Raw genomic sequence first — 26,718 nt, 5'->3', positions numbered from 1 at the left:
ACATTTCATCACGTGGGCTGCCTCGGTCTCGCTAACTTCATTCTGAAAAAACATTCTGCTGAAATGCACGAAGTCCACTGTCCGGAGCAGAACACTCGAACAAACAAAGGTATACTGACAGACAGGCAGTCACATACAAAGAACTGACAGTCTTGTTCCAAAGCAGTTTTTATGATTTTGCATAATAATGTTACCGTCTATCATTTCCTTGTATATCAATCATGGAAGCCAAGAAAGGTGAATGTAGAAGATTTATTTATTAGATACGAAGATGATTTAGTAGATACGTAGGCTGTTTACGTGATTTGATTAACGGGAAGGACGAAATAAGCAAAACGGTGAAGTGATTGAAAGTGGGAAAAATAAAAGAGTAATTGAGAGCGGAAACGATGGAGTAATGCTAAATAACGGTTTTACTAAAACAACTTGTACATCATGCACGTACTTTTACTTTTATGTGCATGTGTGCGAGTATGTTTGTATTCAAGACTGCGCGAATATATCTCCCTCAAAATCATTGCAAGCACAGAATTACATTACGAATAACCACATTACAGCCAAGAACCATTCCTTCTACAAGTATGTCAGTCTCCTTCTCAACATAGGTCTTGGTTTATATCCTTCCGTAATTCTTTTCATCTTATTGATTCGTTGGTGCGTATGATGGTTTTGTTGCAACTCGTCCCTCCCTGCTCCTGTCTGCAAAATTTGTTGATGTCCCAAAGGCAAATGAAGGCGGATGTTGGTGTATGTGTACAAGCACGTGTTATAGGGAGAGATTAGCGGATTGATTTCTTCCCAGACAACCCTTGTTCGTAATTTTCTTTGCCCTCCACAAGCAAGTGTACGCATGTGCTTTCCATTGATCAGCGGCACTGGACTTGGGGCAGGGAGATATTTAGGAAAGGGAAGCAACTGGTGCATAAAACGAGACCATCGAACACGTATAATCAAGGGAAATAACTCGCGGTTACTTCCTTTTTGAGCTTTCATCCGCTACTCGCCGCTGGTCGCGGGGATTCGCGGGACATAACCGTGCTTTACAAGCGCTGTCAAGCACGCCCAGGGGAAAGCACTCGCGATGCTTTCCCTTATTCACTGTTTTTTTCGCGGAGGACCAGACGGTCAGTCGTTTTGAAACATGGCTGCGTGGCGGACGGACGCGACCACCGTACTGTTGTTGCTGCTGTTTGTCTGCAAAACTGAGCAAGGAAACAGTAATGGTAAGTAAAACACTTTGGATTTTCCTATACTTGTATGCTTTTGTTGATGTGTTTTTTTTCCTCTCCATTTTGCTTATTGGGTTGTAATTTTTTTTGGTTGAAATACGAACGTTGCTAACCTTCATACGGGATTTTGAAAACAAACACATTTTACTGGTTTTTACATTGATTTATCTCCACCAACCTAACGATATGAATGAGGGAAAAAAATAAATGTCATTATTGGCACATGAAGAATAGGCACGGCAAGTATCGCAGGGAGTCAGGAAAAAGCCTGAGTGGATCTTATGACTGTTATCGACCTTCAGTCCTTTGAAGTCGTACCGCGGCCAGGCCATCACTGTATCATCGTGCGGGCCGCCAGCCTCACTCTTTGATTCTGGGCTTGGGTTACTGGCAACACCGACACACTGCCTGGGGACAAAGCTGCTTTCAATTAACCACAACTGCTATGGTTGACTACTGCTTGCACTCTGGGGGCGACGATGGTGGGGTGAGGCTGGGGAGAAGGGAAACAAAGCGAGACATAACGAGTGGGTTGTTGCATGTACATTGTTGTCGCTGTGAGCTTTCTATCTTTTGATTATCGTTTTACCATAAAAATGGTGTCATGCATGTCAACTTTTGTAGATGAGGATAAGTGATGGATGTCTTCCCCGGTTTCTCTTCCCTCTTTTATTAAAAACCAAATTGTGCAGACTACGGTCACGTTTGGAGCAGCCTCTGTAACATCAGACCAACCTTGATGCTATTTTTAAAAAATAGACTATATCTACAGGCATCGGTCTTGTCTGACAGAACCAGAAAGTCTGTAAAATATGAGACTACTTCTGCCATCCAAGCCATCCAGCACGTAGAGAGGGGAGAGAACCTCGCTCTACTTTCCAGTCTTTATTTTCAGCTTGCGGACAATTTTATGAATTAATATTGGAACGTCTCCGCCCATAATCCTGTTTGATCTTCTTCTTTCTTGCAGGAATGACAGTCAGGTCTTTCCAGGGAATTAACTCCGTCGTGGAGGTGGAATGTTCTGGCGAGAGTCTGGCAGCAGACGTGGACATATTGACGATGTCTTTATTTGCCTCCAGAGCGCGCGACTTCAACGCCTTCGTCAACCTCAAGACCAACGAGTGCCGGACGGCTGGTCAGTTCAGCTCCTGCAGGATCGATGAGCGCAACTCACGAAAGACCCGGCTGAGCACATTAGTGCTGGACCTGAAGGTCGATGAAGTGAGATGGTACATTTGTAACATCACCACCCTGAAGGAGGGCCGCTGGGTAAATGTATTACTGTGGAGCGTGGAGGCCAGTCGCGAAAGTAAGTGGAGACGTGGACGTGTTGGTGGTGTACGCGGTGTTAGCACCTAGTGACGCGGATTACAGCTGCACACGGCACTAATCCACTTATTACATTATGTACATGTTTCTATGGATACACTCAGTCCTGTTCATTCTATTGTACACGTTCCTATGGATGCACGCGGGTCTGTTCCTTCTGATGTTACGTACATTGTGCTTTATTTGCACACGGCTCTACTGATTGTGACGTTCATTCATTGTTGCACGTGGTTGTACTGCGTTACTACATTCCACGTGCCTGTTCATCTGTCTGATTGCATATTGTAGATTCTCTGATCATCCTTACATCTTCTCATTGTTTAATGTGTCACGCGAGTGCTTAAAAAAGTTTTCTAACGCAATGGAAGACATGTCACCACAGTCCAATCAACATCCACGCTAACGGCGGGAAAAAAGCAAAATAATAAAATTATTCATGTCCCCCGTTTTCGTTTAAAAATAGCTGTACAATCACATTTTTATCAGCATGATTATTGTTCTATAAAAAGTGCTCCCCTCACACATAGTTTCATCAAAGTCGCTCACTCAGTCTTCTGCAGTGTCATCTTTTCCGAAATATTCTGTTATCTTCCGAGATTTTACTGTTCTGTCCAAGATTGAATTAGTAGAGCTGGTATATCTTAATTAGTAAGATGCGTCCTTGCCATTCCCTCGCTGTACGCAGCACTTTGAAATTTGGAAAAACACACGTGAGAGGGTAAAGGTCAGCCTCCCTGTCAGCCAATCGCTGTGCGTTTCTTCTTGTTACCAAAGACACGATAATGTTTATTTATCAAATATACCATCAAAATTAAAAACGGAATTTGATTACTCCTAAGAATATGCCGAACAGATTTTATAATTGATTGAGTAATGTTCGAATCAGTAATTACAGCGATTAAAAATATTGACTCCGGGCTGTCTTTGAGCATCTGAATTCCGCCATTTTCCTGTAGAAGTCGGGATGATTGCCGTGGGCTACCTTGATTAAACTGTACCTTATGACAACAGTGTACTTTCCTATTATTTAATTGACATAAAAACACACTTTCACTAAAATGAACCTGTACAAAATTTGCCCTCATTGTTTTTGCGGACCTGTGCTACCAAACTTGCTGTCTTAGTTGTTGAAAGAAGCTACTGGATTCTTTTGTCATGGCCATTGCTGTGGAAGAAGCGGTTGGAGCGACGACCTGTGTGTGTTAGAGGAGGAGAATGTTTCAGCTGCTGATGGGTCGGCAGGTGCGGACTTTTCTCCGGGTGGCTATTTACTGGGTGGGCTGGTAGGTGAGTGTGGACTGTTGTCCTTGTCACCCCGCAACAGTCTCCTCATTATCTCGTGAAGTACATCACCAGACCCTCCTAGTGTCAGCGCACAATCGCGATGCACGCTGGAATATGCAGCAGGTTTCCCGGCGTGCCCCGCGCGAATAGCTGGAGAAATCATAGCTCTTCGATTGGTTTTCAGTGCCGTTCATCAATCACCTTTCATGTTGACGTCCCCACTTGTCAGAATCGATCTTGTTTTAGATGGTGTAATCAAATGGTTCGGGTCTTTCATCTCTATCACGTTTGTTTGTGCAGATAATGTAGTCTGCCTTTGGACTAACTTCTCTCCCTTCTTTCTGCATTCCTCCCCCTTTCGTGTGTATGCGTGCATACGTGCGTGTGGACGCGTGTATTTATGTGTTTTTAAATCTCTTCTGAGTTTTCTGTCTCCCTTTCTCACTCTCTGTGTCTCACTGTCTTTCTGTCTGTCCTTCCTCTGTCATTCGTCAGACCAAGCGGCTGACAGCAGGAACATCGCTAAGCTCACTTCAAGCATCCAGGACACGCGCCCAGTCAAGTTTCTCGCCGTCGACAAATATTATCTAACGAGGTGCAAGCATGTGATTGTCGTGCGACTGTCCCAGGCGCCAGACATTGAACACGCCTGCTAAAAGCCTCGCCACAGTTTGTGCTCCTCCATAAAGTCGGATGCGGCTGCTGCACACGGCCAGTGATGCTGAGAGCTTGATTGCCGCTGGCCATTAGTCTTGATAGGCAGCACTCGCGCCTTGCACGTGCGCTACAGTCCATGCTCGCTGGCTGGTCGCCCGGCTGGCTGCTGACGTCACGCCCTCGACTGATGCGCGTTGGTGCGTGGTGCTGCCCTTCCTCCTCCCTGTTGCTGAGGCATCGCCAAACCCTTGCCTGGCATGGGGTGATTTTTAGTTTTGGAAGTCACTTTTGCTTGGAATTGGTTGCTAGTTACTGTCACGCATGGCTGGTCACATGGCGGCGCTGCTTACTTAGTCGCTGGCTGAGTCTGGTTATGACTGCTTGACTTGACTACTGCAGCCACGTGGTTACTTGTAGCAAATTATTTTTATTTGTCTTTCTTTCTCCGAAGCCCATTACCTACAGCTTGCTTACCATTGGTGATTGGTAAAATAGTTTTTGGCATTTGTGGTTGGTTTAAGCTGCTTGTTGCTGAATGTTGCCGATTACACGCTACATTGTGTTTGTGTCTCTTAATGAATACTGATCACTGATTGCCTGAGGTCGGCTATTTGTTAAGGACTTTTGAAAAGAAGAAATGAATGCAGGGATCGAGTTTGTTTCTCGGTAAATGGAGGAATAAAACAGGGTGTGGCAACAGTAGCATTTAGAACAATGGCTGAGCCGTAAACTAATGACGATAACAAAAATGATTACGATGACGACAATGATCCTGAGGATGATTAACACAAAAGAAAACTTTTTTTTGGGGGTTGTACCGAAGGATTATCGTATTCTCTCTCTCTCACTCTCTTGTATATGTATACAAAGGTAACTCCATTTACCTAACACATATTTACACAAATGAATCCATGCACGGTTGTGAGCGAGCAGCCGAGAGCAGTTGGCTGAAGATCAACACTCGGGTGGAGGAGGTGGGGTGTGGGGGAGGAAGGAAAGTGTCCTCCAGCATCTGGCTGCTCAAAGGAAATCGAATGAAGGCCGAAACGCGACCGAAACTTGATCTGAACTCGTCATATGTTAGCGTAGCGGCGCGCTGGCTTGGCGACTGGAGGCGAGTAACAAGTCTTTGCACTTTCATGCTGGCACGCCCACCCCGCTAGCGCCATCCAGGGCCAAGCAAGGGAAGCTACTCTCAGTGCTGCCACTAGCTGTGCGTGGCTGCCTCGCTCCTGGCGCCCAGTGCTTTCTACAGACGATGTGAACGTCCTGTCATCATGGTCGCCACGGCCGGCCACACTCTGGTCACATTGCCACCCCGGATACTCCTTCTGCTGGGTGCGTGCTGCACCGTCGTCATGGCCGCCAGTAACGGTAAGTCTTCCTCGATTACTTTTCTTATTTACCTTCTGTGAATATTTATCGTATTTTTGTTCTAAGCGACTGCTGCATCTCTATATCATACTTCGATAAATAAGTTCACGAACACAATAACTTTCATCTTTTCTGTCATCATCTTCTTCTACACCGTTACATCTTCCGTTACAGTCCTCCGACTGTTGTGACCGAGCCATGAAGACAGGCTTTAGCTCAAAGACAAAAAGGAAGGCTCGATAAATTGTTACAGTAATTTACTGATGCTAGTGTTTGAATAATTGAGTCCTTTTGATGACGAGTCTTTGGTAAGTAAACAAAGAAATATAGATCAACAGCTACCTACAGGATGTGATGGTATGGATGAAGCTGATGACACAGGTGTCTGTGTGTCTTCATTTCTTTGCCTGCAACTGTTGATCTTAAGTTGCTGGGCTTTAGATGTTGTGTTTAGTAGTCTGTCATCCTTGGCATGCATTTATATTTATATTTTAGCTGGTCGATTTAATTATGTATTTATTTTCTTGGTAAAATATGTTTCCTTAGTATATCCAAGTACTCACTCACACAAACCTGTGCGCGCACAATAAATGCCTTTCGTTTTCACGAAAAAAGACGAGCAGCTACATTCAGAAGCGAATTGCCAGTGAATAAGTCTGTAAAAGGGAGATGTGAATTCCTGATTATCAGTGATATCTCTCTTGTCATAAAATGTTGATGGCGGGTAACGAACTCACAAAACGCACGCGCGCTCCACGCTCAGTAAACAGTCTGTAGGTCTCGCTGCTGAAACTTGCCACAAAAAAGTCCACACGGACAAAATAGAGCAGCAGGCCCAGCTGTGTATATGAGGATATATTTATTTTCTTGTGAAGAGAACAAGCAGGAGAGAAGGAAAAGCTGCTAATAAGACAGCCTCCCAATCAATGACTTTCTCCTCCGATGAGAAAATAGGATTCTGGGTGGCCGTGTGGGTGACTGCGGCGGACACGCGATCCCCAGTGTTGGGAGATGAGACTCCACTTGTTAGTGTCGTTCGTATTGTCGATGCTGGAGGCAGATGAAGCCAATTAGCAGGGATGCAGACGGCGGAAAGCACAGCAAAGCAAAATACCTTTATACGCGCATCGATTGCGCGCGCAGGACTTCCGGCCACGTCACGTGATCTCTTCCTGTCTAGAGGCCTTGCCGAGGTTGCTCCAATGCAAGGAAAAGAGTCTCAACCGTCAATTAATCGATCAGCAAGAAGTTTACTTGTTTGTCTGTCTGTCATCTTGGATTCTTCTATTGTATGTGTAGGATGTTGTGTTTACTGAACCTGTGTCTTACAGATCGCAGTCACATGACAGTCCTAACAAATTGTGTAAGATGTTGTAGCTACTAGAGAAGTTTGTAGTGTTTCAACAGAAGAAGCAGGAGCTGTTGAAGGTATCAGATGAGGTATCAGTAGCTTCAAGATACAGTCCAAGAATGACAGCGAGGCTGGCATCTACTGAGTGTCACAACTAAAAATGTCGCTTGTGAAGAAAGGGTTCATCGGAAGCACAATGTCTGTCTACACTCAAGAAAACAGTTTTTCTATCTCTTCAAACTTCGATCGAGCAAAAACAATGCAGATGACACATGTATTGAAGTTTGACATCTCTTTGGAAAAATACAGATCGTGTCCTTACAGACACAGTCACAGCTCTGTGGGTAATCCTTTACATCCACATGACTATAGCTGTGGTAATGTGAATACCTACATAGCTAGAGATGAGAAGAGTATTCGAAACTGTGTTTGCATTGATCGAAGGACGAGAAGACTGTAAAGATGTAAAGATATAAAGATGAGAGAACTGTGGTTGTACAGACCCCAGGGTAACAATTTTGTGGCGCTGTACAGAAGGTTGGAATCTTGGTACAGAGACAGCTGGCTCCAGCTGCAGCTTTCTTGAGATTGATTCTGCACCACCAGCCATGTGGACTATTTGTGCACCACCAGCCATGTGCTGTATTTTCGATGAGCTTTTCTTCTTTATTCATCTCTCCACCCTTTGTCATATAGTTGATATTTGAAATTTAAAACAAATTATATTCTTGCGTAAACTTTCATATCGATAGTAATGTGAAAGACTCTCGTAGTGGATATCATAGTTCGTTTGCATTTTTTTCCGTGGAAAAGGTTTCCACTAACCCAGACACAGTGAGTAGATTATGTAAGCGTCTTCGGAACTCACATCCTAACACGAATTTTTAAAATAACTAAAATATTTATGTTTCTAAATGGCATAAACACCGGTGTACCTGACTACCTGTGGGAACCCAATACAGTCCGTACACGAAGACAAACATGCATGAGCTGTATGCACGTAAACATTGATAAACTTTTTAGACAGGAAACACGTGACTTAATCAAGTACTTGAGGATGTGTAGGGGCGTGGTCTTACCCGCTTATTATTTCATTAAAACAAAGCGACACAACCATGCCGGGTGGCATACCTTAACACAAAGCTGGCAGAGAGAGATTACACCTGAAGCAGAAGCCAGGTGGCAGTGAAGACATTTCACGTCCTTACAGCAAAAATCCGCTACGTGACGTGAACACTACGTCAACATTACGTTGTCAGTGAAAGAAGCTGCCTTAGCTTCAGCTAGCTGCCCTAGTCACCATGGAAACCATTTTAAAGTTGCGATCACAAAAGTGATTTAGCAAGTTGGCTCTTTTTTAAATTATAGTTTGAAAAGTTCCAGCGAGTATTTTCTTGAAACTAATCGCTTTAGTCTGCAAGTGAGCGCCGTGACTGGCGGCTCCGTCTAATCACTTTAAGCCCATGCAATGCCTACACGGCAATATAAGCTGCCACTGGATCAGGGACAAAAAGTTGTAGAGAACACACTTATTTCAATCTTTGAATAATGTTTTGTATGAAGATGTTGTCTTCTCTGACGCATGTCCATCCAACTGACAATGTATGCTTGGCATTGTACCGAAATAAATTTCTCATCGGCGTGTTAATATTCACACACAGAATATTGTTGACATGACTAAATTAAGATGGATTTGTCCACAAGAATAAAATGTCGCAACCACAGGTGACTTTACTCATTAGAGTTGGGTCAGATATTTTTCTACATCTCTACTGAGTAGCTTGCTTGCATTCCTGCCCTGCTGTGGCAAGGAGACTTTGTGGACAGGTACCAGGGTTCAGTTTCCTAGTTACACTGCATTGCATGGCCTCCTGTTTGCGCCAACACATTGGAGGAGTATGTCGTTTGTCTAGCACGGGCCACGCCATCACGTCCTGCCTTCCTCTTGCTTGAAAATGCCCCAGAAGGGCTATTGATGCATTTCGAACAAATTGGTTGCAAATCAGATTTGTGGTCACAGCGCGGAAATTGCCGGCAGAAGAAGGCGAGGTTCTTTTTAACAAGGAAAAAATCATTGCGCCGTTTCTCTGCTCTTGCCCATTGCAGACCCAGTTATTTCCCTTCTCTTTGCAAAGGAATGGTATAGATTTCTCCAATATCGATAGACATCTAGATTTTTCGATCATTTTCCCCCTTGCTTGTCTTCCACTTATTCTTTTTTTCCTGTTCACTAAAAGAGTTGTTTACTTCTGGATCAACACTATGGATGCCAGCAGACTTTCAAGGAATGTAGAAACACTGGGCATGGGGAGTAACTTTGAGATTCAAGCAATTGAAGAAACCATAATTTGCCAGCACAAAGGGGGATAACACTTTTTTGCCTGTAAAGCAAGAGGGTGACCTGTCGACACACTCGCAGTGGCTTTAATCAAACGACACAAAGCTAACGAATAATGCAGGCTGACAAAGATTATCGGATCATCAGTGGAGGAAAAAGCAGTCAATACCAGGCACGTGGACACAGAGGCATCTTTGCTGCCCCAGTGAACACGGAAAACATGTTGGCTCACATCATGACCACCAGCTTCTGTTTCACAAAATTGTCGCTGTCATTGATCGAGCTTGGAGATGCTGTTTGCCGGTGCTATTGCATGGCGGGAAGAATGGCGGTGTAGCAGGAAGGGACAACACTGCCAAGTCCTGAGCGCCTGCTGGCCTGCAGCAAGTGGCCAATGACATCACAGCTGGATGCTGGACCACTCCTGTGGCTTTTGCTGCCACCATTGTCCATTGTTCCCTTCAGCATCACTTCTTTCACAATCACATCTTCCTACCTTTGGAACGACAGTTAAAGCCTGCCTTCAAAACTACAGTTATAATACACCTACATAAAATATACATCAAAAACATTAAACAGATCATGAATAGAATAAACATCTATAACAAACAAGAGTACAATAAACATCTGGCAACACCGAGGAAACAAAGAAGCACACAGTAGTAGGCATCGTCTGCTAGTGGAGCTCGCATTGCTTGTTAATATTGTATTCAAGACGTATTGACATGATATAGTTGTAACACAACTATTGTGGAGTAAATCTGACAAAAAATATGGTTTCAGGTAAAGTTGTTCATAACTGATGAAAATCTTTAAAAAGCTAATCAATCAGTTAAATTAGTGAATCGCGACGAGGGAACAGTATTTCTTCTTGATACGAGAAAGTCATGTGTCATTTTCCATTTTCTGTTTTTTGTTTTACTCAGGATTTGTTAAAGTTATTGTCTTTCAGTAGTTTCACAATTAATGTAAATACATATTTTTATATAACTTGATTAGATGGAAAAAAAAACTAATTCCTAACTGTAATTGCTGGATCCTCAGCAAAAATGTAGGAAGGCAAACATTTATCAGAACGAGAACCACGACACAAGTTATAATAACAGTACTCATAAGCTATTGCTTCTATTGATAATATCAATCCTTGCCGAACAAGACTTGTCAGTAAAATATTCAACATAGTCATGGCAAGGTGTTGCGTTGGTCATTGGAGTCAAGACTTTCAAGGTTTTCAAGCTTTATTATTATAAAAAAAGGAAAAGTATAACCAAATTTATTAATAGAAATAATTCAAAGTAAAGTGATCAGGTCTACACAGTGAGATAGAATGTTTACAAGTAAAATGCACTATGATATCGAGTGTCCACCATTAACATTTGTTACAATCTTTCATGCTTCTTCACATCCAGGGTGGAGGCCTCGTTCCTGTCTTCAGCTGGCTTTTCTCTCCCTACTCTTATTTTCTAAACAAAAAATCCTGTTTCTATTCATCGGTTTGAGTATGAGACCCGGTTTGTTGTTGTTGTTTTTTTTGTTTTGTTTGTTTGGTTTTTTTTTTAATTTTTTGTTTTTTGTTTTTTGCTGTTCACTAGGGTTTCTGTTTTTAACTGAGAGGTATGTGCTTTTCTCACAATAGTCATTTGTGTGTTTTTTGACGATTGTTGATCTGTTGCTTTTGGTGATGTATTGTTGTGTCTTAGGCTGCTCCTTTCTTTGCAAGTGTGTGTGTGTGTGTGTGAATACTTTAAAACTATTAAAATGCAGTCGTCTACAACACTGTTTGAAGTAAAAGAGTAAGATGGGGAAATAAATGTGTGTAAGTTGTTACCATAGCTGTACACAACGATACACAACACTTCACAACGCATTCACACACACAAACCCGCACGTATAAATAAAACCACGTGACGTGAGCACAGTCATCTCGCAAGGTAGCGAGGTGAGGTCAAGGGTCAGACGGAGTTTACCTGCAACCCCCAGTGACGTGGCACGCGCCACCATACCTGTCTTGTGGCCTTGTGACATGTGCATCTCGTGATTCCGACATCGATCAGAGAACATCTGACTATCATCGATTGCTCAGCAGTAAACATTAAAAGAAACGAGTGGAATAAAGCAGTTCTTTCTGTTTCTTAAAGAACAAATTGCTAGGAAATGTAGACGTATTGAGGATGTCTTATTTGAAAGCGTTTGTTTACTTTCAAAGTTTGAGTTTTAATCTTTCATCTTTTGTCTCCAGCTTTCGCAGTTTACGGAGAGAACACAATAACATTGGAACCTTTATCGCTTAGTTGAAGAAAGTATATTTTGACGATAGATTTCTCCATGTATGCACATATGAATATTTTTATGTTTATAGAAAGTGCTGCTAAACATCTGTGGAATAGATTTCATAAAATATTGTCTACAATGCATCTTCGTTTCACTATAGTTTTCATTTTTGTCTTCTAGGAATGAGTGTCAACAATTTTCAAGGCCTGCAAGATGTTCTGGAAGTGGAGTGTTCCTCAGAGAGAGTGGAAACCTATTTCGATGTGTTCACAGTGTCGCTGTTCTTGCTCAAGAACGATAAGATCCTGGCCTTCGTCAGCCCCAAGTCCCGGGAATGCACAACGTCCAGCTACTTCTCCGCCTGCGTGGTGGACTCGGTGAACCCTCGCTTGTCGCGGGTCAAGACGCTGTTAGTTGACCTCCCGGAGGGTCACACGGAGAGCTTCGGCTGCAACGTCACCAGCCTCAACCCCCAGCGCCGCTTTGTGACGACATCGTGGTCCCTTGACGTCAGAAAAGAGAGTGAGTAGGACTGCGGGAGACATGAGCATGACGAGGAGTGAGCAGTGCTCAGCGGAGTTGTTCTGGTGTAACTGGGCAACTGGCGTGTCGGAGTTTTTATCTAATATTTCTTATATTTCTGTTTATCTGAATCGGTCTGACTTGCGGGCTGTCTGGCTGGGTTTCTGTCAAGGAATATTTCTAAAGCTAATTTCCTATAATTTACTCTCAGCCATAATCACGAAAGATAACTCCCTCTGCACACTGTGTTGTAGTCTCCCCTGAATTTAACTACGGCACGTCTTCAAACTCTTTCTTTCTGGCGAGCTGTCAGTCCATCTCTGTCTCTCTCTCTCTCTTTCTCCCCTCGCTCTTTCAGTCGACATTTTACTACACCATACCGTGAATGGATAACTCCTTTGTCAATGCCAGAGCTACATCGGTTATGTTCCCCTGAACTTGTCTGCGACATGAGAGCTTCAGCTATCGATCAGTAGAAACGTTTCCTAAATGTGAGTAAGTCATTTCTTGGCATAAAAATACACTTAACAGCAATGTGGATGCCGAAAGACAAATCGATCAACTGTAGTTTTTAAAATAACAAACGGATACATGAAAAGCATTTTCTGAGGAACATGTGCTCTGGGCTCAAGGGAGGAGCGAGAGATGGTAGCTGTAGGCTCAGTCCGGGTAAAGCGATCACGTGACTGTCGTTAGCAGGAGAGAAAGCATGAGTACTGGAAGGTATTTGTCATGTAAGGACTAGGAGATGGCCACGTCACTGTAGCCATGAAGGAGAAGAGTTGGGAGGCAGCTGCAGAATATCGACTGACAAATTGCCACGAGGCAGGGGACACCACTCCAGTCCGGAGCTGCCGAAGTTCTTTAACTTTTTTTTTTGAATAAAAGGGGAGAGCAGAGCGCTGGCACCAACGATCTCTAATGATTGGCTTGAGGGCCTTGTTAACCAGCGACGCATTGTCTGATATTGCGACTGTAGGGAGTATGAGTTTTGAGACTTGGCGAGTAGAATATGCGACTATTGCGACATTGTTGATAATATCACCTCTCGTAAACACAAGGCGAGAGTATAGAGGGATGTGAGGTTTGTTTCAAGATTTGTCTGCCCTAGGGCCTTGTGAACTTTTTCTTCCTGCTGTTTCTACTTTGGAATACGATTGCTCCATTTGTATCTGCAGCAGACCACATATACCGAAGAAGACTTAGTATTACTCGATGCAGTTTGATGGTCTCGCGGTTGTGCACTAAATGAAATCACTTTCAAAGAAAAAAGATGAATGATGGATGATAAATGTAGATTAAATTACAAGAGAACAGGGTATCTCAGTGATGTTTTGCCCCAAATCGTGTCTCGTGCATGACTGAACTGATTTTCTCATAATCCCGCTGCGATCGATGCTCTGTGTGAACAAGAAAACAAATGTGTTTCCTCTTTTGTCCTCTGTGGATTCCATCTCCACATGCTCCTCGATTTGTGGCTTCTGCTCCATCGGTCAGGGAATTCTTTCAGTGCGCAGTGCAGAGGCTGCTTCGTCGAGTGATGTTTCAAGTTTTCTTTTGTCCTCGAGATGGCGCCTGTGTGACAAGGGGGCTGGTAACAAATGTCTTTACACAATTCGTGTCTGGCTGCAAGTCACGGGAGACGACTGCTGACTGCAGGCTGTTGTCAGGCACGTCCAGCCAATCAATGCAGTAGATGGTGAGGGCTACCTGGGGACATGCTACCCTTTTCAAAACTCACCTACACAGCAGGCGGAGACAACTTGTAAGATCCACTCACAGATAGCGTCTTACTTTCTTTTTCTTTTTGTTGACACTCAAACAACAGATGTAGACCCTGCCGGCTCCTGACTATCCTGAGGGATGTTGACCCTGTATGTCACACACACAACTGCCCTGTACACATTTCATCATAGAGCAATTCAAAAAATAAAGCTGTACCAAGTAAGGTCAAAGGTCAAAGACCATGGTAAGCTCACTAGAGTTAGGGTTAAAAATGTCATTCACAAGCAAGAGGGACATGGGTGATGAAGAGACAAACTTTTTGGAAAACTCGGGAGTAAGTTCCTAGTTGGTGGGAGGTAAGTTTTTTTCCCCCCTTGAATCAGTCTTGGAATGCTCCGTTCTATGAAAAAAGTAAACGACTCTTTTCATCAAAGATCCATAGACTAAAGATATGCAGAAAAGTTTACATATGTATCTTATTTTGATATAGATTGGTGTGAATGTTTATTAATATATATATATTATTCATACATACCACGGTAAACAGGCAGATAGGTAGACTACCGTGATTATGTGTGATTGTATATGCATGTACGTATTTGCGCAAGAAGACCAGTTCTCATGTTTTTTCTCTATCAACCTCTGGTCTCCGTCTTGACCTTTCACCCCGTTGTTTCGTTAATCAGGAGAAGCAGGATGTCAATATAGTGACGAACATCAGTCCTCAGTGAAGGGCGATAACTCTGTGAGAGCAGCACCATGCCCGCAATGCTCCAATCACGCCTGCAGCCATCGCACAAAGCCGCTAGTCACTTGACAGGAAGTGACGTATCGGCAAACGTCACCCCCGTCCCAACCCCACCTCCACTCACCCGCCGCCTGTCTGTGAGTCTCGTCGCCACGCGGTGATGGTTTGTTATCGATCTCCACGTTGATGCCAACAGGGTCGCTGACAAGTCTGTTTCTATACGGCGAGAGTAACAAAAGGGAGATAATTAGTGCGTTTTGTATGCAGACTATTAAGTAGCACACGTAGGGAGACAATCTGACCGGACCTTTCACGTTACTTGACCCCAGCGAACCCCAACCGACAAACATATAAAAAATAAACAAACACAAACACATATTTACGACCTCTGCCTATCGTTCAAGTTTTATTTACAAATGTCGGCGTCTCTCGTCTCGCGATGACGTGGAGTGGTCTGCCCCTCCAAGCAGACGATAACGGTTATTTATGCTGGTTACCCTGTCATGTTTGCTTGAACATAGAGTTGTCTGGCCACAGAGTGCACCAGTTATTTGCTCTTCTTCCTCGTCGTCGTAATCGGGGTCTAGAGTGTTTAAGCTGTCTGGTCAAAAGGCAAGCAACAAGCTGTCCAACGCTGACGTCATCTGGATATTGTCTCCCTTTTCAGTCGCGGGCTGACTTGCATTGTCTTAGTCTTTCTTTCCTTTTCTCCTGTCCTCTTCTTCGATAAGAAAGTTTTCTCTCCTTCTTTCTTTCTGACTTTTTTACGAAAGTATCTATGAAAGGTAGGACGAGTAGCAGTAGTGATGATGCCAATAATAATGCGGACGAGTTTGTAGGTGTCTTGTGACATGACTTTTTCTACAAATTTAAGATTCTTTGAAAATTATACTGTCAAAAGTCTTTAGTATTTTACGATAGTGTGGATGATATCAACAATGATGATGACGACGATGATGACAGCGAGGAAAATGACAAAAGGCCGATCTACCGGGTGTCGTATCTTCGTTTTATGGTTTGAGACTAATAAAACCTGTAAAGGTCATCTAGCACTTTGAGGTCTTTGGGGAGGTGAGATGCTTGAGACCTCATTTTTCTGAGGGTGATGTCCTTTTCTTCTACCTTGTCCTTAATCCTAATCCGCTGCTTTATTGAGAAATAAGAAGATTTATTTTTTCAAGGCCATGGTTTCATTAATGCTTAAACGATAATTGTTTCCCTTGGCAAATGTCTTGTGGATGTCCAGTGGCTGTTCTGAATGTTTGCAGCGCCGCCTACACGCATTGTCCTCCGATCCTGGTGTCCTTGAACGTAGAAGTCTTTCTTGACTTCTTGTTTACCAACTAACCCATTGTCCCATGGCTCAACCTTCAGAATGTATTTGCAGTAACAGACACACAGTTGATTATCTTCGTTTCTTGTTGTTGTAGCAATAGTAACATAAGTAACACTCCTTATTGTTTCTTGTTGTAGCAAGACCAACGTGCGAGACACTCCTCATTATCGCTAGTTTTAACAAATGTTGCTGACATATCTTTTTATAAAGTTCATTGAGTAAATTATGCAAAGCTACCTCGTTCTGTCATGTAAAGACATTATTAGTGACTTGAGACATATTTTAAGGTGAACTGCTGGAATAATCACTTGAGAGCTTTGTTAAAAAATAACACACGTGGTCTGATTATTGTGTTAAATAAAACCACAAACCTCGGAGGCTTGTTGAAAAAAGTGAATACTGTAGTAGGATCTTGCCTGTAGTTTCTATTTGAATAGTGTGACTATAGTCAAATACTTGCAGTTTGTTGAGCTGAGCATCCAGTCCTTGTCCTCTGCGCTGAGTTTACGACAATCAGCATTCAATTTTGCATTGTCTTACTTGTACAAAGATACTACAGAGATAAATTTTGTATAGTCTCCTGGTGCACGAAGGCCACCTGGACACCTGACTTTATAACTCAGGTTCAGTTAATCTTACAGAATACCTTTCTATATTCTGTCAAGACTACCAGGTACACTATTGCTGCCTCGTGCACTTAAGCAACACCTCTCAAACTAACTTTTTTTCGCATGCTACCCAAAACTGCATGTTTCTCTATTTCGTTATCTTGAGACAAAGAGGAAAGAACTCGCGACAATTCAATCTGGCGAAGGCAGATAGAAACAACTGCGCTGAGCTAGATGTTAGTGTCAGGGGAAATCACTCACAAGCCTAAGTATGTCCCCGCTGGAGTTACTTGCCTGTCGGGCACGCGCCTGCACATTTGTTGTCGGAGCTGCTGTTGGCCAGGATGTGGTTCGCCGAGAGGCAGTGGACAGACAAGCTGCCAAGATGCAGCCTCCTCTTCATCGTCATCACAATGGCCGTCTCATCGCTTGCACAGCCAAACGGTAAGTCTCTTGAAATTTGTGTCCATCTCTCTATTTTTTGTCGTCAGTTCTTCGTCTGAATTGTTTGATATTTTGTCTATGTGTCTGTCTTGTGTCTCCATTGCTGTATCTCCCCACACAGCCAATGGACACTAGGAGCCTGCGTTTTCCCTCCCTCAGCTTTTGGCCTCTCTGTCACGCAAATGTCTAAGTTGTCTGAGGGACCTATTAGCAGCCTGCACAGGTGGAGATGGGAGAGATGGTGCCAAAGCCTTTCAGCCCCAAATGTTACTGTAGTCTGCGGTGCAGGGAGTGGGGGAGAGAGGTGCTGAGCGACAGAGAGGGGGGATGCTTCCTGTGGAGTGAAGTCTATTTAATGGACACCAACACAAAGGTGTAACCAGGATGTATAGTGTTAGTACAGACCCGACCTTTTAGCTTGAGATCACAAAACCAGGACAAAATGCCTGAAAGCTTTCCCAGTAATGATTTTTTATTGACGCAGCTGCCATCGTGTGCGTTTTGCTGTCTGTTTGCTCTTTGCGAAATTGCAAAGTCCATTGTGCCGCCACCTTTACAGACCGCCATATCTTTACCTGCTAACTCCTCCACTTGCACAGTCTTTGTGTCCTCGTGTTCACTGGAAACACACAGACACACATACATGACCACACACACAAACACACACTGCACACATATACACACAAACAAACACACAAACAGACTGCACGTTGTAATAAATAGCAGTTGTGTAGACTGCAATGAATAGACTAAAATGCTAGGACAATGGCGGTTCTTAAAAATGCCGGGTCGCCTTAGACATTTTTTTGAAACCAGCTGCAGGGCTCATCTGCACAAAAGACAAAAATATTCCTTTTTTCTGTCCACCTTATTGATTCTGGCTGTTATGAAAGCAAGCAGTCAGGTTAATGTAAAGATTTAATGATGGCGACATAAATAAGGTAGGTACAGCACTTGCCGCTGTAGACAGATCGTGGTAAGTATATGCATCACTAGGTAAGCTAATGTAGCAAAAACCCACCAATCCACGTCAAGCAGCAGGCTGAGAGACAGAGACGAGAGACCTTGAGCAAGGTAGAGACGGAAGGACATGTTGATGGCAGCTTTGTGCAGAGAGAGTGTCTGGCACTCCCACACAGATAATACATGATACAGCTTACAGGATAAAGATAGACAGTTTCTATGTTTGTCTTCTATCAACCATCAGGAAAAATGACCATACCTCCTTCACTTTAATTGTTGTCCTCGTCTTGTTGTCTGAAGACATGACAGCACGCTCCGTACGAGTCTCAGTATGCGCTGTACAAATCACACATTATTATTATTATTATTATTATTATTATTATTATTATTATTATTATTATTATTAGTAATACTGGTAGCCATAATGTCAACCAAATCAAAGTAGTTTTATTTTTCTATTCTTGTTAACACTGTTGCAAGTCAGAGAAGGTGGTACCCGGGTTCTTCAGCTCTGGCTGTGTGCGTGTGTCGGTTCCATGCTTTTTGCTCATTTATGTTCAATCACTCGAATGGGATTAATTAACTAATTACATTAACTACATTCTTCAAAGGCGAGCTTTTGTGAATGTTTTATTTGGAAGTGCATTAACACTCCACTCGCCTGCCGAACTGTGATAAGATAGATATTGTCAGACACAATACTACTGCAGAAAAATGTCATGATAACTACTGTCATGCAGAGTTTACACGTGTAAAATGTACTACTCGATATAAATGAGAAAGATGCTTATTTATATCATATACCTCATATTATAAAATGTTTTTTAAAAGCATGTTCCCTATACATCCCTATATATACATATATATATATTGTTCAAAAACTAATTTTTCATTCCTTTTAATTGAAATCGCTATATCGTACACGTCTTTATCAGAATTCCTGTGTTTCATTCATTTTGGTTTCATCCGTCCTTCATTCTGTCTTTCTGTGTCTTTTCTGCAGGAATGACAGTCGGCCCATTCCGGGGACTGCACAATGTTCTGGAAGTGTCCTGCTCCGCAAACTCACTTCCGCCGGATATGGAGGTAGTGTTGATGACGCTGTTCACGGTGCGTGACGGTCAGATGACAGCCTATGCCTCCCTCCAATCCGCGGAGTGTCAGACGTCACGTGCCTTTGCCGCCTGCGCCATCAACCCGCGTAACTCACGCGCAACGCACCTGCGCAACCTCGTGCTAGACCTGCGTGACGGCATGTCGCGAGAGTATGGCTGCAACATCACGGTGACCGCCAACCGCCAGGTCAAGTTCATCACTGGACCATCGTTGCTAGTGGCCGACGTAAGTGGAGTCCTGCGGATAGGGCCTGCCACCCGGAGTTCGCGCACCCGGCCTCACAGTAGTCTTTGTTCCCAGCTTCTGTCGTCGTCACAATATCTTTTTTTTCTCTTGTAATGTGGGGAGTTTAAGGGTATGTTATAACGGATCACGTGACCAACTGGCGAGCTTCACGGGGATGTATTTATTGGCGATGCATATCGATGTGTTGTATGTTTGCATAGCGAAGTAAGAAGGTAGTGTTGTTTGTAAACAAGCCCTGGTTTTTATATGAGACATCGTGTCCTTCATGTCCAGGAACACAGCTGTTGACATTTGGACATCACGGTCTGTCTAGTACCAGGTGGCAAAACCGACATTTTTCTTTCAGAAAACTTACCATCTCGTAGGTCAAATTTCAGTGTTTTGCGGTCAACACGTTGGTTGCTGGACACAGCCAGCTCTGTCTCACTTTACATGGTTAATGAAATTCTCTTGCTTGCCTGTTGTCGCCATGGTAATTTAAATACCAGAGTCTCAGAACACATTTCTTGTTCAGGAAGTTATGTCACGAGTTTGTGTAATGTTAGGTTAGTGTCACCCGCCAGTCGCTCGAGACTCACTCTCTCTCACACACAAACACATGCATACACAAAAACAAAATCATTTCCATTGTTAATAATGTTAATAACCTGAATCAAACAGAGACCGAGAGACATAGTAGTTTTTTTTTATTGATGAGGAGTAATCTCAAACCTGTTGCAAGACACAGACAGCGAGCTGTGAAAGTCTTCTGACCGCCAAATATTCAGTATCAGTGGATATGTGAATACTAAGTGTATCAGCTGCTATTTATTGTCTGACCACAAATCACATCTGTGTCGTGCAAGATGGATAAGCAAGACGTGGTGCAGGGTCTGGGACCAATTATTAACCTTTCTATCTCCTTCCTTTCTCCTCCTTTCCTTTTAGGCCTTTACTTTTTCAGTTTTTATTGCCGTTGACATCTCTAGGTGATGACGATGATGAACATTTCTTTGATTTTGTGCAGGCGGCACTTTTTTGTAATAATCTTTTTGATGTTGCAGGGAGAACCACATTGCAGACCTTCACTGTCACTTGAGTATTTTCCATCGCTTGTGACATCGCTTGTGACATCGTATATTTTAACAGTGACATATTTAATGCTGATCATTTTCTTCCTACATAATATTCACAGTGACGTACTGTATGCTTAGCATGCTTCGAGGATACACGTGACGTATTGGGGCGTGACCAGGCTGTTGCGTGTCGGTTGTATATTTAGCAGCTACTCACACCACGTGACATGTTGGGACGTGACCAGCACGTTGCGTGTCGGTTGTATATTTAGCAGCTACTCACACCACGTGCCTCGTGTCTCGGACTTAGCATATTATCGGCATCGCGTGCCACTCATCGTCAACTTAGCAGCGATGCTGACATTGCCTGTCTCTTGTGATGTATGAGGTGTTGCTGACATCGGGTGTCTCGAGCCGTTTGTTTATCTTCATCAGTCCGCTGACATCGCGTGCACTGTACACTTAGCATGCGCCCGACATTGAATGTAAGTTCTTGTGTGTGTGTGTGTGTGTGAGTGAGTGAAGAGAGAGAAAGAGAGAAAGAGAGAAAGGAAGACAAAGATGGAGTACTCTCAGAATCAGAAACACAAAGTGTGAGGGGAGATGGGAGGGTCAAAGTAAGAGAGGCCGCGAATGCGTGAGACGATAGTACTGGGGGGTCCGTCACATGGGTGGCATGTCACGTGACATACACTAGTGATGTCATACAACACGTGACGTTTTGCCATACATGGCTAGGATTACCATACATGGCATATCCTTCAATGGCTGCAGTAGGAAGATACTCGAAGGGACTCGATATTCACCTCGCCTTCACATTATGGTTTTTGAGGTGCTCGTGCCCTCCTTGTCCCCTCCCCAGGTTCCCACACCACCGTGTTGCTGTTACCTGACTTGATTTCTGTGCTAAAGCTTAGCAAATTCTTCGTTAGAAGCCCGTTTAATCCCAGTAATATCCCGAGGGCTGGAAGACATACGGCTTCCTTTGTTTTTCCGTTCCTCGAGTTAGTTTTCTAATCTCCCTTGTCCTTATCCGGTGACATTTGTCATGGCTCCTGTATCTCAACGACTACTGCTCCGACTGTACATCAACATCTTTCTGTCTTCCTTCTCTCTGTCTCTCCCTCCTTTCCTCCTTTCCGCGCGTCCATTGACTGCAAGGCGCGCACAGCCTAACCTATCATGTCTACAAGCCGCAGTAATCCGATTTCAAGACTAGCATTACAATGCTGCCTCCACCGCCAAGGGTAAGCAATCCCGCCTTCCCCAATGAGCACCATCACCAAGGGAGACAACGGCCTGCTGTACCCAATCATTTTCGACAAGCGTGAAAGAAGACCCGTGGGTGCGTTTCCACGCGCAACCACTTCTCCCACATCATGGCGGACGCACGGCAGCAGCTAGTGGTGCTGAAGCCCTGTCTCGTGATGCTGCTGCTGCTCTTCTCCTCCTGCTTCTGCTCCAGCAATGCAAGCAATGGTAAGTCACATTGTTCAACATTGTTATTCCCTTATTTATCTTTGTTCAAAGTGTATGCTTCCACTTTTCTTTCCTTTATTTCTTCTGCTTTCTTCCATCACTGCACCGATTCTGATTCTGCGAACGTGGAAAAAAAAAGAAGAAAAAAAGTTGAGGTTGAGGAAAGCTTCCAGCATAAGCTTTAGTGCCGAGCCCATTATCTCAACATTTTGCGTGCAGAGTGCCGCTGGACCACCGAGAAATTCCTTTTAGACCTCACAGAGCTAGCTAAACCATTAAGCTAACGGCTTTTGTCTCATAATCTGCACAACCAGCACCAGTCTAGCTCTGTGGTCTAATCCCATCAGCGACTGCGATGTCTAGAAGAAGTGTTCGCGCTTTGCTGGTCAAGTACGAAAGATAGCAGCAGGGGGGTGGATGGGGTGGGAAGGAGATGGGGGTGTGGGGGACAGTTGCAGGGAATTGAAAATTGCAGGGATTTCAGGATATCGACAACTCCAACACGTCACTTGTGGAGAGCTGTGTCAGCCAACATCGTCTTTTGTTCCTCCTTCTCCCCTGGTCGTCCACATCTCCTGACAGGAAAATCAAGAACGCATGAGAAATTGAACAATGGCGGCGCGCTTGGAAACAGAACAAATAACATTGAATGCCTGGGAGAGATTTGAGCGCAAGGGTTCAGAACAGGACAGAATATCTCCAGTAGATAAAATATTCTAATTATAAATCATAACGGATGCATAGGTCAGTCTATGTTTACCTACAGATGACACCACTGGTCACCACCAGCTATTATGACACATGTATCTCACCAGGACTGACGACTTCCTCAAAGGAGAAGAGAAACTGCGAGAAAAAAGATGAAATTTCTGAGAATCTCGGCAGAGACTTCCGCCTACGGTACGCGGTCGACAAATTACAGGTGATAATATCAGGTGTGCGTTCCTTAAATGACAGCTGATTTTTATCAGGTGGAAAAATGCTTTGCACCCTAGAACACGAGATCCAATTATGAATTTTTTTTTAAATCCAGAGGAAGATGATTAATAACCTGACGGAGTGAGGGATAAAAGCTGGCAACAAAAAGCTGGACCGCCTATCGACCGCACGGCGTTCCGATCATTAAGTTGACATTTACAGTTGAAAAAGAAGATGGAAATCAACAAATAGCTTAGAATTTGAAAACAAATGCAATTTCCAAGCTTTTGGTGTTTTCTCCTGCGCTGTTGTTTTGTGATCTGCTAACCTGCCTGAACTTTGCATGGTAACCAGGAAACTACAGGAATAAATAGTCTGACAGTCGCTGGCCGGATAATCACGAATATTTTATTATGTACTGTGCAAAACTACAAAGCTGTGTCTTTTCCTTTCTTCCTTTTTATTTCTTGTTTCATTCATCATTTTTTCTTTACTTGTATTTAATGTTTATCGTTAGTTTCAAAAACAAAGCATTCATGAGGTTTATAAACGATCCTTTAAAAATTCCTACACGGGCATCTCCATCGGTACAGGAGTTGAGGTTAGCCAAGTTAATTCTGGATTTCCTCCATCTTTACACTCTACAACAAGCATAAAGGCCAAACGAAGTTTCTAACAAAAAATTACCCATAGAAAAAAAAATTAGATCGATTTTCAATTTAAAAATGAGATCGGAGCGAGCTTTGTGCTCCTACAGGGGCAGATAACCAGATCTCTTCTCGATTCGCGTGGTCACATGACCGTGATGCGGATATTTGTTTACAAGGCCGTGCGGTTAATGTTTGTTTACAAGTCCATTCAGTGAACGTTTGTTTACAAGAGCCTGCTGTTGATAGTGAAGGTCCTCGCGGCTCGTGATTGGAGGAAGACGGACATTAACCCCTCGGCTCATCGGAGGTCGAAGTCTACTCAATCAGCCCCCGCACTGACACGTGACATCCTGCCTGCCGTCCGGCCGCCCAGCAGACGTGTCTGAAATAATTGACAATCCTCGCACCACCGCAACGTGCAGGTCATGTCCGCCATCATGAGACCTCTGAGGTCAAGGACACTTCACTACGAGGCTGCGAAATCTGAGAAGAGACACTGGTCCACACTTCGTCGTGTGTGTTGAATAAGTTAAAACTCCTCCTGGAAAGGTTTAGGGGGATGTATAGGTGATTGTTGTCAGGACTGTGTCCTAGCCTTGCCTACACGTGACCTGTTCAACTTCAAAATTAAAAACATTTCAGATGCTGTCCGATGTCATGTGACTAATATCCAGAAGTGGATGTCAATGGCATCGTCGATACCAAACGATGATTAACATGTTATCATGAAAAAGAGTCAGAAGACAGAACAGTTTGCATTTCTTGACTGCTAAGGCTACCTTTACTCAAAGTCTCTTCATTTTGTTTCTAAAGTTGCTAGCTTTGTTGTTCGTCTGTTTATATTGTTGTTTTCTATATTCAGGTAAACTTTCTACAAAAACCGACATGAAAAATATCTAGAACCAGCGCGGCTACCTTTGTGATTAAACTGTTAAAATGTTTAGTATTTTTGTTTTTATTATTAGCATAACTATAATGTTTTCAAGTCTCATTATAAAAATAATATAATTGTTTAGTTTTGACAATTTTAATAAAAAGAACGAGTTTAAATTAATTGAAAGTATTATTATCGGTTTTGCAGGAATGTCCTACAAAGACCACTTCCATGGTGTGAGCAGCATCGTGGAGGTGGAATGTTCGGGGGTGTCGTTGCCGTCCAACGTGGACCTGATGTCCATCACCATGTTCGCGATGACCACTAGCCACTCCTCTCACACAGGGGGCATCATTGCTTCGATCAACTATGGCGGCCGCAAGTGTCTGACGACAGATGTGTTCAGCTCGTGTGAAATAGATGAACGCAACTCGCGGTCCACCCGACTCCGGACACTGGTACTGGACCTGGCGGTGGAGGCCACCCGCTGGATTGGCTGCAACGTCACTGGATTCGAGTCCAGTAGTGGTTTAGTCAAAATAGTCTCGTGGTCGCTTAATGCCAAACGAAAAAGTGAGATATTTCTATCAAGTCGATGGTTAATTATTCATTCCTTCAATACTCACACTAACACTCACACTCTAAAAAGACAATGGTAAAAAAAAATAATAATTAAAAAAATTCTTTACTCAAAACATCTAAGTACACAAACTGAAACTGATTTTATATTCTAAAATGTGTTGCAGTCTCTATGCTTACCTCATACCATAGTTATCTCGACATGACTATCGCTACTTTAATGGCCTGTCGTCTGCTAACAGACGGAAGAACAAAAAGATCAGAAGAGGCATCAGTCCACAGAAAACAAAATCTCGGTCAAATATGGTTTCAATTAGAGAGCTGGCGCAGTCCTCTCGTGAAAGGACATTGTTATTTCATTAGTCTGTTTTCCATTACGTAGGCCGTGCTAAAACCCACTCCATGAATAATTAGTCAGTGTTTTCTTAGCGCTCTCCTTGCTGCGGAGATCGATTGTGTATATCACTGCGCACACGTACCACCGCCTGCCCGCACTTCTTTTCCTCCACGTCACGACGCCCACTCACACCTGCTGCTGACACACACGTGACTCGTCAAGTAGTTCCTTTACTCATGCAGGTAAAGACATGAGTCTGGTCCTACCTGACGATGTCGACATGTTCGGTCTGTTCGTGAGTGAGTGTGAAGACGTGAGGCAGATGACTGAGTGATGCTGTTGTAAGATTGGTAAAAGGAGGATGTAGGATGGTGGTGTTGTGGGGGTGAGATTAAGTAGAGTATTCATGAGGCTTGGGTGTCAGGGATGGAGACAATGACACAGGGATGAGTGAAATAGTCGGTGGTCACTTTGTTTTGCTTCCCGTGGTGTATGATGCAGGGGGTCTGCTTAGGGGAATATCTATCTATCCGGTCTCTCCTTCCTTACCCTTGTTTCAAATTACAAATAAGTAACTTTAAGAGTGGTTGAAGGCGGAAAATGTTTTGTTTAAAAAGTAAAAAAGATAAAATAAACAGGTTTGATGTAGTATTATAACAAAGTTCTATTCCTTTGGTCACCTGCGCTCTTGGCAGCTTGCGACCAGCTCTTCTGCTTCGTGTTCGTAAGATAACCTTTTGTTTTGCAATTAATATTTTCCTAGAATTGCTTAGATTTTTTTAAAAATTCCGTTAATAACTCTTACTTACATTATCCGTAGTTTTAATTAGTTTTAATTAAATTGCGTCTTTGGCCTCGTTTACAACCAGATATATATCCATACCTACACCTGGATCTTGTCTGAGTGTTATGGCTGTTATTTTACTCATCATTGGTATTTAGTGTACAGTTAGTGGTGGTGAAGATATTGTAACATCTTTCACTGTGATGTTAGTTCTAGAGACATCTACTGGCTGTTGAGTGATGTGTTGGTCCTGATGTAGAGACGATGACACTAGTCAGTGCGCCTAGTGCTGGTGGACATACCTTGGTTTCTATCAGCTGTCTGTGGTGATACAGATATCATTATTATTTACTGTACAGGTGGTGAGGATAAAATACCGTGTGTCTACTCACCGTGTGTTTAATGATACCTTGATTATAAAGACACTCGTCATGTAGTCAAGCTTATAACGATACCGTGACACTACTCGCCGTGTAAATAATAATTATACAGATATTG

General features: G+C 43.3%; 3 protein-coding genes across 4 annotated transcripts in view; all 3 read left to right on the top strand.

Moving 5' to 3' along the window:
• The window catches only part of LOC112568945, a 197,683-nt gene that overhangs the window by 70,640 nt on the left and 100,325 nt on the right, over positions 1 to 26,718 (top strand). The gene's annotated exons all lie outside the window — the stretch shown is intronic.
• Positions 1 to 26,718, top strand: part of LOC112568946 — an 88,148-nt gene that overhangs the window by 56,714 nt on the left and 4,716 nt on the right. Inside the window, exons 1-2 of one of the 2 annotated variants that reach the window (XM_025246533.1) lie at positions 5,323 to 5,876; positions 12,017 to 12,358. The exons of the other annotated variant lie outside the window; for it this stretch is intronic. Of the exons in view, the coding sequence (XP_025102318.1) occupies positions 5,780 to 5,876; positions 12,017 to 12,358 (439 nt within the window). The 5' untranslated portion in view covers positions 5,323 to 5,779. Of the gene's footprint in view, positions 1 to 5,322; positions 5,877 to 12,016; positions 12,359 to 26,718 lie in introns of those variants that run through there. 2 annotated transcript variants of the gene reach the window in all.
• LOC112568948 lies at positions 21,079 to 25,602 on the top strand. The gene is made up of 2 exons (XM_025246536.1): positions 21,079 to 22,078; positions 24,728 to 25,602. The coding sequence occupies exons 1-2, from the start codon at positions 21,979 to 21,981 to the stop codon at positions 25,177 to 25,179; spliced, it is 552 nt and encodes a 183-aa protein (XP_025102321.1). The 5' UTR covers positions 21,079 to 21,978; the 3' UTR covers positions 25,180 to 25,602.

Source organism: Pomacea canaliculata, linkage group LG7 (genome assembly GCF_003073045.1).
Source record: "Pomacea canaliculata isolate SZHN2017 linkage group LG7, ASM307304v1, whole genome shotgun sequence".
Classification (NCBI taxonomy): Eukaryota; Metazoa; Mollusca; class Gastropoda; order Architaenioglossa; family Ampullariidae; genus Pomacea; species Pomacea canaliculata.
This window is presented reverse-complemented; position numbering and strand designations above follow the sequence as displayed.